The following is a 13,617-nucleotide window of genomic DNA, read 5'->3' as shown; positions in this document are numbered from 1 at the left end:
TCCAAATTGATTGTAGGAGGTCCCCCATGGGCTAACGCACCAATTCGGCAGTTTTTAGATGGCGAATAGTCGAATTCAAATTCGTAAAGGTACAGTACATGATAAATGTCAAAATTCGACTAACAATTTTTTTTTAAATTCAAAACGAATTTGGACGATTTCCTATTTGAATTACACTAAAATAAACTCAAAATTAGAATTCAAAAATTCTAATTTTCAATTGGACCCTTGATAAATCTGCCACTAAATAAAGCCAATAGGCTGGTTTTGCTTCCAATAAGGATTAATTATATCTTAGTTGGGATCAAGTACAAGGTACTGTTTTATTATTACAGAGTAAAAGGAAATAATTTTTTGATTATTTGGATAAAATGGAGTCTATGGGAGATGGCCTTTCGATAATTCAGAGCTTTCTGGATAATAGATCCTATACACGTATCTGTCTGGCCCCCTTCTATTATCTGCCCTGGTGGATCAGTCAGATGTCCGTTAAAAGGAATGTCAACCAAAAAATTATTATTTTTTGCCTAATAAAAGAAAATAGGATCCTAAGCAACTTCACAATATATATTTATTACAAGTTTGTGTGTACAGGTATGGCATCCGTTATCCAGAAAGTTCCGAATTACAGAAAGGCTCCCATAGACTCTTTTTCTCTATAATAATAAACCAGTCTCTTGTACTTGATCTAAACTAAGATATAATTAATCCTTATTAGAAGCAAAACCAGCCTATTGGGTTTATTTAATGTTTATATGATTTTCTAGTAGACAAAGTATGAAGATTCAAATTATGGAAAGATCCGGAATACCCCAGGTTCCGAGCATTCTGGCTAACAGGTCCCATACCTGTATATGTGTCCCTTTTTATTATTTGCACTGGTGGTTCAGACTGTTGAAACAATGTAAGACATGGCAGCTGACTTTGCTGGGAAACTAAGACTTTTGCAAAATGGTTTAAAAAGTAACAGCCAGGAGTTAGGCAAATGCTGCTTTCAATAGCAATTGATTTTATAAATAACTTTAAAAGCACTAGAACATTTTAAATAAATGTATATTGGAACGTTGCTTAGAATTTTGTTTTCGTTTATTTGGCAAATTTTTATTTTGGGGTTGACTTGCCCTTTAATTAAAGGGGCTGCACACCTTAAAACAAATTTTTAAAACTGAATATAAACTGCTATAAAAATATTTTTCGTGTCAAACTTTTTTTTTTTTTTTGGAAATTACGTCTTTTCAAGAAATCTACATTTCTCAGAAAACTTAAGTGGAGGCTTTTTTCAGATTTGCCTGAAGATGAAGTCCATTTTAATAGCCCTGGGAAGAAATGTGCCAACTTCTGCTACAACATTTAAAACGATTGATTTCCTTTTAGTTTTTGGTTAGTATGATGTAGAGAATAAGGGTAGGACTCCACGAACGATTTTGTTGCGATGCATCACGTGCGTTTTGTCGCAGCGCATCGGATCGCGACAAAATCGTTCGTGGAGTCCTACCCTTATAGTCTGATACAATTTGCAATTGGTTTCATGGTTTATTATTTATGGTTTTTCAGTTATTTATGGCAGAGTTCCCCTGCTTTAAAGGGGTTGTTTACCTTTCAATTAACATTTAATATGATGAGAGTGATATTCTTAAACAATTTGCAATTGGTTTTCATTTTTTATTTGTGGTTTTTGAGTTATTTAGCAGCTCTCCAGTTTGTAATTTCAGCCATCTGGTTCCTAGGGTCCTAATTCAACGCTGCAACACCATCATACATTTCTCTCTTACCTTATTTCTGTCGCATGCGATTTGCCACCAGCGTCTTGTTGCAGTGCGTCGGATCGCGCTGAAAAAGTCCATGTAGTCCTACCCTTACACACGGCCATTTTTTCCTGCGCTCCCCTGCGTTGTGCTTTCTTCCATTCAGGAGTAGAATCAGTCAATTATTCTGAAGGGGGCTGAACTCACACAAACGCATGTATGCGCCGAACACAGGTGAAATGCAACATGCTGCGTCCCAATTTGTGTTTGTCGCTTACATGCGTCTGTGTGAGTACAGCCCCCTTCACAATAATTGACTGCGTCTACTCCTGTGCTCCCCTGCGGCTGAACGGAAGAAAGCGCAACGCAGGGGAGCGCAGCAAAAAACGGCCGTGTGTAAGAGCTCTAAAGGGGGTGTTCACCTTCCAAACACTTTTTCCAGTTCAGTTGTTTTCAGATTGTCCACCAGAAATAAAGACTTTTTTCAATAGCTTTCCATTTTTTGTTTTTTATTGTTTTTCCAAAATCTAAGTTTAAAATTTAATGTTAGAGTCTGGCATCTCAGTGATCCAGGAGCAGATTCTGAACTATTACAATTTGCAACATTGAGTTAATACATTTCTCAGCAGCATCTCTGGAGTATTAGCAACTATTGTATCAATTCTAACAGCTGTCTGTAATGAAACTCAGGGATTCTGCTCAGCAGGGACAAAGATAAGAAATGGATCAACTAATGGATCAATTTAGAACAGTTTAGAGGGTCCTCCCAGAGTTGCATTAGTGCTCTTACACACTGCAGTTTTTTCCTGCGCTAACCTGCGTTGCACTTTCTTCTATTCAGCCACAAGGGAGCGCAGAAATAGACGCACTCAATTATTGTGAAGGGAGGCTGTACCCACACAGACGCATGTAAGAGCCAAATGCAGGTGGGACGCAGCATGTTGCATTGCACCTGCGTTCAGCTGCAGGGGAGCGCAGAAATAGACGCAGTCAATTATTCTGAAGGGGGCTGTACTCACACAGACACATGTAAGCGCCACATGCAGGTTGGGACACATCATGTTGCATTTCACCTGCGTTTGGCGCTTACATGCGTCAGGAAAAAACACGGCCGTGTGTAAGAGCCCTTAGAAGGTAAAAAATTCAATTTACACTTACACTTCAGTATCAGAACAGTCAGTCATAGAAAATAGAAAACAGTTGGAAAAAGTCTTTATTTCTGGGGAACTATCTGAAATAGGGATGCACCGAATCCACTATTTTGGATTCGGCCAAACCCCCGAATCCTTCGCGAAAGATCCTAATCCTAATTTGCATATACAAATTAGGGGTGGGAAGGGGAAAACATGTTTTACTTACTTGTTTTGTGACTAAAAGTCACACAATTTCCCTTCTGCCCCTAATTTGCATATGCAAATTAGGATTCGGATTCGGTTCGGTTGGGCAGAAGGATTCGGCCGAATCCGAATCCTGCTGAAAAAGACAGAATCCCGAAACAAATCCTGGATTCGGTGCATTCCTAATCTGAAACCAACTGAAATGAAAAAAGTGTTGGAAGGTGAACAACCCCTTTAAGGACTGCAGCAGCGGAGGAGCAGATTCGTGGCCTGCATTTCTCTGGCCAAGATCCACAACACCTGAGTCCAGTCTATGAGTAATTTCCAAAAATTCTCTTAGGGCTCTTACAGACGAGCGTTTTTAGCTGCGCTAATGCATGTTGCATTGTTTTCCTGTGTTCGTCGCTTACATGCGTCTGTGTCAGTACAGCCCCATTGAAAAGAAGTCAGTGTGTCTACTCCTGCGCTCCCTGCGGCTGAACCGGAGCACAGCTAAAAACGCACGTCTGTAAGATCCCTTAGACACCATTACCTTGCTCGAGAAGCGACATGAAGTCCCAGAATCCATCACTTCACAAGGGAACAAGGCATGGGTGGGGTTACATTGCTGTGTAAGATTAGCGGGTGGTGGGGAACAGGGATATATTATCATGGTTTCCTTTCAATCTGTGGAATCAGGTAAGTTTGTATGGAAAAAAATATATATTTATATTTAGATCTGAAAGTTAATTTAGTATTTATACACCTTTTCTATATAAGCCCAACTGAATAAGCTCATGTAAATATATTTTCGCTTTAATTTATACTGGAACTTTGAATGAGGGCTTTTTATTATTGGGTTTACATTCAGTTAATTAACTTTCCTCCCTCTGGAGTTTCCCAGTGGCCGCTCCCCTATATCACGTTGCCTTCTCTGAACAATGTTAAAATCTGCTACTTAGATGCATTTCTCTCCTGCATCAGAGGATGCAACAAAAGTTTAAACTGCTTTTTATGGCTGAAACTGCTGCTGATACTAAAGTAACTAATGTATAAAATTGTAAAAGTTTGAAGAGTCAGCGACCTACTCACCCTAGTGAGCCGCTCCTGGGGGAAATGAGGGTTAACAAAATTACACTTTAAAGGGTTGTTAAAGCAGCTGGGGGGGGTCGTCGACTCTGTAACTGTTCTAAATTGATACATTTAGTTGATCTATTTTTTCTCTGTCCCTGCTGAGCAGAATCCCTGAGTTTCATTAAAGGCAGCTGTTAGACTTGATACAATAGTTGCTAATGCTTATGGGGTTGTTCGCCTTTAAATGAACTTTTAGTATGATGTAGAGCAGGATATTGTGAGACAATTTAGAATTGGTTTACATTTTTTATTATCTGTGGTCTTTGAGTTATTTATATGTATTTATTACTCACACGCGACTGGTCCGCATCTATCCTCGTGGTGGCCCTCAGTCAGCCGGACTCCGCACCTGGCAAATTGGCAACATCCAAGAAAGTGAGATAGACTGGAGCCAATAACCACGGGATATTAGAGTAAAAGAAAAAAGTCTTTATTTCCAAGCATCTTTAAAAACACAGACAGGCATTCTCCTGAGGCTGTACAACTAAACCATGACGTGTCTAGTCACCTGACGCGTTTCGTGCCTCTCTTTGGCACTCTGATGAAGTGCCAAAGAGAGGCACGAAACGCGTCAGGTGACTAGACACGTCATGGTTTAGTTGTACAGCCTCAGGAGAATGCCTGTCTGTGTTTTTAAAGATGCTTGGAAATAAAGACTTTTTTCTTTTACTCTAATATCCCGTGGTTATTGGCTCCAGTCTATCTCACTTTCTTTGAGTTATTTAGCTTTTTATTCAGCAGCTCTCCAGTTTGCAATGTCAGCCATCTGGTTGCTAGAACCCACATTACCTAGCAACAATGCATTGATTTGAATAAGAAACTGGAATATGAATAGGAGAGACCTGAATAGAAAGATCCGTAATAAAAAGTAGCAATAGCAATATATTTGAAGCCTTACAGAGCATTTTTTTTTTTAGATGGGGTCAGTGACCCCCATTTGAAAGCTGGAAAGAGTCAGAAGAAGGCAAATAATTAAAAAAAAAAAACGATAGAATTGACCAATTGAAAAGTTGCTTAGAATCGGCCATCCTATAACATTCTAAACGTTAACTTAACATTAAACTTAAATGTTGGAAAAACTATTAAAAAATAAAAGATGGAAAGCAATAGATTATTTCTAAAAACAGCTGAACTGAAAAAAACTGTTTGGAAGGTGACCTTCCCCTTTAAACTTAAATTTTTGGAAAAATGGTAATAAAAATGTTTCTTTCGTTTGAAAGGTGAACTACCCCTTTCTACAGTGGGGCATTAATAACCTCTGGGAATTCCCCCCTAGCAAACAAAGATTTTGAGCAACACCCACTGCATTCAGAATTTCAGACCACTCCCCCACTCTTCCCCAGCTTCTCTCGTGGCCCTGGAGTGAACTGTTAGTATGACGTAGAGAGGGATATTCTAAGACAATTTGCAATTAGTTTTATTTTTTTATTATTTGTGGTTTTTGAGTTATTTAGCTTTTCATTCAGCAGCTCTCCAGTTTGTAATTTCAGCCATCTGGTTGCTAAGGTCCAAATTCCCCTAGCAACCATGCATTGATTTGAATAGGAGAGGCCTGGGTAGAAAGATGAGTAATAAAAAGTGGCAATAACAATACATTTGAAGCCTTACAGAGCATTTGTTTTTTTTAGATGGCGTCAGTGACTCCCGTTTCAAAGCTGGAAAGAGTCAGAAGAAGGCAAATAATTCAAAATCTATAAAAAATTGAAAAGTGTCTTTGAATTAGCCAGTCTATAACATACTATATGTTAACTAAATGGTGAACCGCCCCTTTAATACTAAAGCTTTTCCCTCAGATTTGGGACCCAAAGTTTCTTGAGGTAGAACAGAATAACTGCTTGTTTAATAGGTCCCAAGAAAAGGAATTTAGCGCTGGTATGATACAGCTTTGTGGTCACATGTTGATGCATACCTCCCAACATTTTGGAAATAGAAAGAGGGACACCCTTTGGCCACGCCCAACTTTGTGACCACACCCCCTAATTACCATGTTCATTTTACAGAATTTGGCAGGTTATGAAAGTTTGAACACATTTCTCTGGTTTTTATGTGTTATTACAGTTTTGCTAATGAAGGTGAATTGCCCTTTAAGCTGCAAGTCACAGTTTCCCCAAGAGACCTGCTTATCTTAAATAGTAACAATTGTTTCTTTGCTTATCTTAAATTGTTACAAAAGTATCTAAGTGTAGCTGCCACGTATTCTCGGTTCTCTGCCAAAAGCCAATTAGGAAACCAATTTAGAAACTTTGTATATTTTTCTGGCTGTTCAGTGCAGGACATCAAAGAGAAAGTCAGGACATTACGGTAACAATCCGGGACTGAGGGTTGAGCTGTCAAAATCAGGACTGTCCCACGAAAAACAGGACAGTTGGGAGGTATGTTGATGCACCTTCCCAATATTCTTATCTTTCTCTAGCTTCAGAAAAAGAATTATGGATTAAATTAGGAATGCACTGAATCCAGGATTGAGTTCGGCCTTTTTCAGCAGAATTCGGCCAAATCCTTCTACCAGGCCGAACCGAGTCTGAATCCTAATTTGCAAATGCAAATTAGGGGTGGGGAGGTAAATCACGTGACTTTTTGTCACAAAGCAAGGAAGTAAGAAAAGTTTTCCCCTTCCCAAAATCCAAAATAGTGGATTCGGTGCATCCCTAGATTAAATAAAATCAGGGTTGGACTGGCAGAAAAGAGCAGCAGAGGACTTCCCAGGGGGCATAGGCCATAGTCTTATCACAGTTCCCAGCAATCAATCACTGTGTTGCCTGCATAAAAACCTATATAAACCATATTTACATTACAGGTATGGGACCTGTTATCCAGAATGCTCGGGACCTGTGGTTTTCCGGAAAACAGATCTTTCTGGATCTTCATACCATAAGTCTACTAGAAAATCATTAAATAAAGCCAATAGGCTGGTTTTGCTTCCAATAAGGATAAATTATATCTTATTTGGGATCAAGTACAAGCTACTGTTTTATTATTACACACAAAAAGGAAATCATTTTTAAATTTGGTCTATGTTGATAAAATGAAGTCTATGCAAGATGACCACTCCATAATTTGGAGCATTCTGGATAATGGGTTTCCAGATAATGGATCCTATACCTGGGGGTAAATTTACTAAGCGGCGAAAATTCACCAGCGATGGCTTCCTAGCCAGCGCAACACTTCTCCAGGTGCAAATTCGCTAGGACAGCGGTAATTTATTAAAATGCAAAGTTGCGTCCAGGACGCCGGCCTCTGGCGAATTTTTGCTAGCATTACGTCGGCAATCAAAGATAATATGCGCTAGCGTTCAATTATGCCTGTCCGACAGCTACAGAACTCCACAACAGTACTCGACCAAGAACACAACTACACCCTAGATCAGTGCTCCCCAACCAGTGGCTCATTAGCAACTCATGTAGGCGGCCAGTCCACATAGGACAACCAAATAGATAACCCCAGCCATTATAAGAGAAGGAAAGCTACCAAAGCAGTTTATTTCTAATAGATTAGCCACAATATTGCAACTATAACACTGTATTTATGCTACAGAATGCTTTACCATACATGAGTAAACGGCTCTAGAAGCTCTTTGTTTGTGTAAGACAGCAGCTGCCATATTAGCTTGGTGTGACATCACTTCCTGCCTGAGTCTCTCCCTGCTCACTCATAGCTCTGGGCTCAGATTACAGCAGGGAGGGGAGAGGGCGAGAGGAACAAACTGAGCATGCTCAAGCCCTAGACCTGGAGGTTTAAGCTGAAACAGGAAGTCTGATACAGAAGCCCATGAGTACACAATAGAAGGAAAGAAATGTGCTGTTTCTTTTGACAGAGGACTCAGAGCAGCATTACTTTGAGGGTTTAATGGTGTATTTATATAGATCTTTCTGATAAAGCTTACTTACTTTTAGCCTTTCCTTCTCCTTTAAGTGGCACCCCTTTTGGAACTATTTTCATGGCTGTGTTGTGCCCCAAATCTTTTTACAATTAAATGTGGCTCACAGGTAAAAACAAGTTTGGGGACCCCCACCCTAGATTCCCAGAACACGAACAAGCCAAGCTGGCTACACACAAAGGAAGAAGGTGACTCACTTCAAATACGGGAGCACCAGCCAAGCATTCAAAGCTATTACTGCGGAAATCCAAATTAGATATCCCACAGAGGTAAACTACTTACATGAACCTGCTAAACTGGCATTGGGTATAGATTAACCCACTCGGTTGCTGTATTGTGCAGTCTACTGTTAAATGGGGTTGTTAAATTTAAATTAATTGCCAGTATGATGTAGAGAGTGATATTCTGAGACAATTTGCAATTGGTTTTCATTTTTTATTATTTGTGGTTTTTGAGTTATTTAGCTTTTTATTCAGCAGCTCTCCAGTTTGCAATTTCAGCCATCTGGTTGCCAGGGTCGAAAACACTCTAGCAACCATGCACTGATTTCAATAAGAGACTGGAATATGAATAGGAAAGGGACTGAATAAAAAGAGTAATAACAAGTAGCAATGACGATAATTGTATAGCCTTACAGATCATTTGTTTGTTAATGGGGTCAGTTAGCCCCCTTTGAAAGCTGGAAAGAGCCAGAATAAAAATTTTATAAAACTTTTAAATCAATAAATAATGAAGACCAAGGGACAGATTTATCAAGGGTCGAATTTCGAAGTAATGGGAGTTTTTTTAAATTCTAAATTTATCAAAAAATCAAAAGGGTTTTCTTTTTTTGGGCGAATAGGTCCATTTTCGATCGAATTTGAATCGTCAAAACTTCCAAAAATAACTTTTAATTTTACAAAGTCCACCAATTGACTCCAAATAAGTTCTAGGAGGTCCCCCATAGGCTAAAACAGCAATTCGGCAGGTTTTAGATGGCAAATGATAGAAATCAAATTTTTAGTCGGAGTGCAATTCGGATCTGCGGCCCGGTTCTGGGCCATGGGCCGGCAGTTGGGGACCCCTGCTTTATTGAATGTTATGAGGAATCAAAATTAATAGAGATAAAAACCCAAATATATATTTTTCCATCATGAAGAAAAATGACATTCTAAAAAAGTTTTCTGACTACATATACAACTGGGACAATAGAGCAAGAATAAATTCTTCCCCAAGCACGTTGCCAACATACCTCCCAACTGTTCCGATTTTCGCGGGACAGTCCCAATTTTGACAGCTCAACCTGCAATCCCGGATTGTTACTGAAATGTCCTGACTTTCTCTTTGATCTCCTGAACAGCCAGAAAAAGATACAAAGTTTCTAAAACTCAATTGGCTTTCGGCAGAGACCCCAGAATACGTGGCAAGTGTACTTGGATACTTTGGTAACAATTTAAGATAAGCAAAGAAACAATTGTAACAATTTAAGACAAGCAAAGAAACAATTGTAACAATTTAAGATAAGAAAAACCAATTGTAACAATTTAAGATAAGCAAAGAAACAATAGTAACAATGTAAGACAAGCAAAGAAACAATTGTAACAATTTAAGGACAAGCAAAGAAACAATTGTAACAATTTAAGACAAGAAAAACCAATTGTAACAATTTAAGATAAGCAAAGAAATAATAGTAACAATTTAAGACAAACAAAGAAACAATTGTAACAATTTAAGATAAGCTGGTCTCTTGGGGAAACTGTGACTTGCAGTTTAAAAGGCAATTCAACTTCATTAGCAAAACTGTAATAACACAGAAAACTGTAAAACCACAGAAATGTGTTCAAACTTTCAATAACCTGCCAAATTTTGTAAACTGGACATGGTAATTTGAGGTGTGGTCACAAAAATGGGTCCTCTTTCTGGGAGGTATGCTTCAATTTGCAGTTGCCAATTCTCCTTGTTTACAGATGAGCAACAGAATAACCAGAATGTATGAGGCTGTTTTATAGCTGTGAGCAAGAGAATGGAATTTTATCATTAAAAAAAACAGCATTCTGTCTAAGTTCTTCCTCTTCGACACCAAATTCCTTTTAAACTGCCCTAAGAGGTCAAAAGTACATTCCTTTTAGGGATGCACACAATCCAGTATTTTGGATTTGGCCGAATTCCCGAATCCTTCATGAAAGATTCGGCCGAATACCGAATTTGAATCCTAATTTGCATATACAAATTAGGGTTCCTTGTTTTGTAACGAAAATTCACGTGATTTCCCTTCCCTCCCCTAATTTCCATATGCAAATAAGGATTTGGTTCAGCCAGGCACAAGGATTCGGCCGAATCCTGCTGAATAAGGCTGAATCCCGAACCGAATCCTATGTTCGGTGCATCCCTAAATCCTTTAGGCACCATAAGTGGAACTGGTGTGTATACAAGTAAGGTAGTGTGACCTACAAGTGTGCCGTTCCCCTTTAAATAACACAGGCTCACAATGCCTTTAAAGGAACAGCTCAGTATAAAAATAAAAACTAGGTAAATAGATAGTCTGTGCAAAATAAATAATGTTTCTAATATAGTTAGTTAGCCAAAAATGTAATGTATAAAGGCTGGAGTGACTGGATGTGTAACATAATAGCCAGAACACTACTTCCTGCTTTTCAGCTCTCTTGCTTTCCACTGATTGGTTACCAGACAGCAACCAATCAGAGACTTGAGGTGGGCACATGGGACATAACTGTTGCTTTTGAATCTGAGCTGAATGCTGAGGATCAATTGCAAACTCACTGAACAGTTATGTCCCATGTGGCCCCCCTTATAGTCACTGACTAACTCAGAGTTAGAGAGCTGAAAAGCAGGAAGTAGTGTTCTGGCTATTATGTTAGACATCCAGTCTCTCCAGCCTTTATACATTACATTTTTGGCTAACTAACTATATTAGAAACATTATTTATTTTGCACAGACTATCTATTTACCCACTTTTTATACTGAACTGTTCCTTTAAGCAAAGCAGAACAAGTACAAAAACTGCCACCTACAAATGAATAAATGTGGGTCCACCAAATCTAAAAAATTTATAATTTACTGATACAGACTGACCTACTCTGAGCAAAGTTGTGATTGTTTGGTCATAATTTCATTTTCATATTCTGCCTACTTTTAGTCTTCAATTAAATATGCAGCCTAATTGAATCCTTTGCGAAAGATTCGGCCGAATATCGAACCAAATCTGAATCCTAATTTCCATAAATGCAAATTAGGGGTGGGAAGGGCACAACATTTTCTAATTACTTGTTTTGTGACAAAGTCACGCAAGTTCCCTCCCTGCCTCTAATTTGCATATGCAAATTAGGATTCGGATCGGCCGAATCCTGCTGAAAAAGGCTGAATCCTAAACCAAATCCTGAAATCAGTGCATCCCTGGTCTGTGTATGAGATCTATGGCTGAGATTTGAGGATTTCTCATTTTATGGGAACATTTCAGAGGGCCCTGCAAATGTACAATGTGCACAAGTATGTTACACTGTGGAAGGTAAAGAAGTAGCCAGACACACACACTACACACTGATACAAGGCCTCGGCACTGATGATCCAGTTAAACACAACTCAAGGGTACAGAGACCCCAATAGTACAGACAGTTCCCAGTACTGAGTATATATCATGGAGCAATCCAATAGTCAGGATAAAAGTACATTTCCTTTGATTATTTATCCATTTAAAAACAGAGGCAGCTCTGGATCACATTCATATCACAGAACCAAATGATTGATGTGTATCATAGGCTAATAGCCAAGTGACTCTTATGTTGATACAGTCTCCCCAGTACAGACACTTCCCAGGTACAGACTCCCCAGTACAGACTCCCCAGTACAGACTCCCCAGTACAGACTCCCCAGTACAGACACTTCCTCAGTACAGTCTCCCCTCCCCAGTACAGTCTCCCCAGTACAGACACTTCCCCAGTACAGTCTCCCCAGTACAGTCTCCCCAGTACAGTCTCCCCAGTACAGTCTCCCCAGTACAGTCTCCCCAGTACAGTCTCCCCAGTACAGTCTCCCCAGTACAGTCTCCCCAGTACAGTCTCCCCAGTACAGACACTTCCCAGGTACAGTCTCCCCGGTACAGTCTCCCCAGTACAGACACTTCCCCAGTACAGTCTCCCAGGTACAGTCTACCCAGTACAGTCTCCCAGGTACAGTCTCCCCAGTACAGTCTCCCCAGTACAGACACTGCCCCAGTACAGTCTCCCCAGTACAGTCTCACAGGTACAGTCTCCCCAGTACAGACACTGCCCAGGTACAGTCTCCCCAGTACAGTCTCCCCAGTACAGACACTGCCCAGGTACAGTCTCCCCAGTACAGTCTCCCCATCACTAGTCCACAGTAACACACTGGCCCCAAGTACAGAGTCTCCCCAGTACAGACAATGACCCAGGTACAGTCTCCCCAGTACAGACAATGACCCAGGTACAGTCTCCCCCCAGTAGGGACAGTGATTCTCAGTAGAGCGAGTGACAGAGTTGAGACATTGGTTCCCGTCGGTTCCGCCCCGGCGCGTCTGACAGGAGTCAAGGGGAACTGTCACTCACTGTCTCTCACACACACACACAGTTACACTCACTGTCACACACTGTCACTCACACACAGTTACACTCACACACACTGTCACTCACACACAGTTACAGGTGACTGACATGTCCCAGACTCCCCCAGTCTCCCCGTGTCCCCACTTTGTACCTATAGTAATAGACATCGCTCTTGCCAGCGCTGAGACCGGACTTCCTGATCACCTCCTCCTTCTTCCATCCCGCCGGCAGCGCCGGACACTCCAGCCTTCGTTTCTCCATGGAGCCGTCAGTGTATGTGGGGGTTCATAGGAGTAAGTACTGGGGTGAGCTCCTCTCGCGGCCCGGAGCCGCCCACTCTCTGCCTCTCCCCCTAGCGGGCGGTGTGTGAGTGTGTGGGACACGCCTATGGGAGGAGCCGGCGCTTGAGTCTGTCTCCAACCTGTTACACCACCCCTTGACAACGGATCACAATCCTTCCGCGTAAAGTAGTCCTTCCTCCCACATATCAGCCTATTCACTTCATGCCAAGGGCAGCCTTAAAGTGGTTGTTCGCCTCTGATATAACTACAAGTATGATGTAGAGAGGGATATTCTGAGACAATTTGTAATTGGTTTTCATTTTTAATTGTGGTTTTTGACTTATTGAGCTTTTTATTCAGCCGCTCTCCTGTTTTCAGCAATCTGGTTACTATGGTCCAAATTCCCCTAGCAACCATGCATGGATTTGAATAAAGACTGAAATATGAATAGGAGAGGCCTGGATACAAGCAATAAAAAGTGATAAGTGATAAAAATGAAAAGTAATAAAAAGTAGCAGGAACAATAAATCTGTAGTCTTACGCAACATTTCTTTTTTAGATGGGGTCAGTGACCCCCACTTGAAAGTTGGAAAGAGTCAGAAGAAAAAAACAAATAATTAAAAAACTATAAAAAATAATAATAATTACAACCAATTGAAAAGTTGCTTAGAATTAGCTATTCGATAAAATACTAAACGTTAACT

General features: G+C 40.3%; 1 protein-coding gene across 2 annotated transcripts in view; it reads right to left on the bottom strand.

Moving 5' to 3' along the window:
* mbd2.S (methyl-CpG binding domain protein 2 S homeolog) overlaps positions 1-13,000 on the bottom strand; it is a 59,466-nt gene extending 46,466 nt beyond the window's left edge. The window contains exon 1 of one of the 2 annotated variants that reach the window (XM_018234748.2): positions 12,784-13,000. In XM_018234748.2, the coding sequence (XP_018090237.1) occupies positions 12,784-12,893 (110 nt within the window). In that variant the 5' untranslated portion in view covers positions 12,894-13,000. 2 annotated transcript variants of the gene reach the window in all.
* Positions 13,001-13,617: the final 617 nt, after the last annotated feature.

The sequence above is a fragment of the Xenopus laevis genome, chromosome 1S (genome assembly GCF_017654675.1).
Source record: "Xenopus laevis strain J_2021 chromosome 1S, Xenopus_laevis_v10.1, whole genome shotgun sequence".
Lineage (NCBI taxonomy): Eukaryota > Metazoa > Chordata > Amphibia > Anura > Pipidae > Xenopus > Xenopus laevis.
The sequence above is the reverse complement of the archived record's forward strand: the minus strand, read 5'-3'. Positions and strand labels throughout refer to the sequence as shown.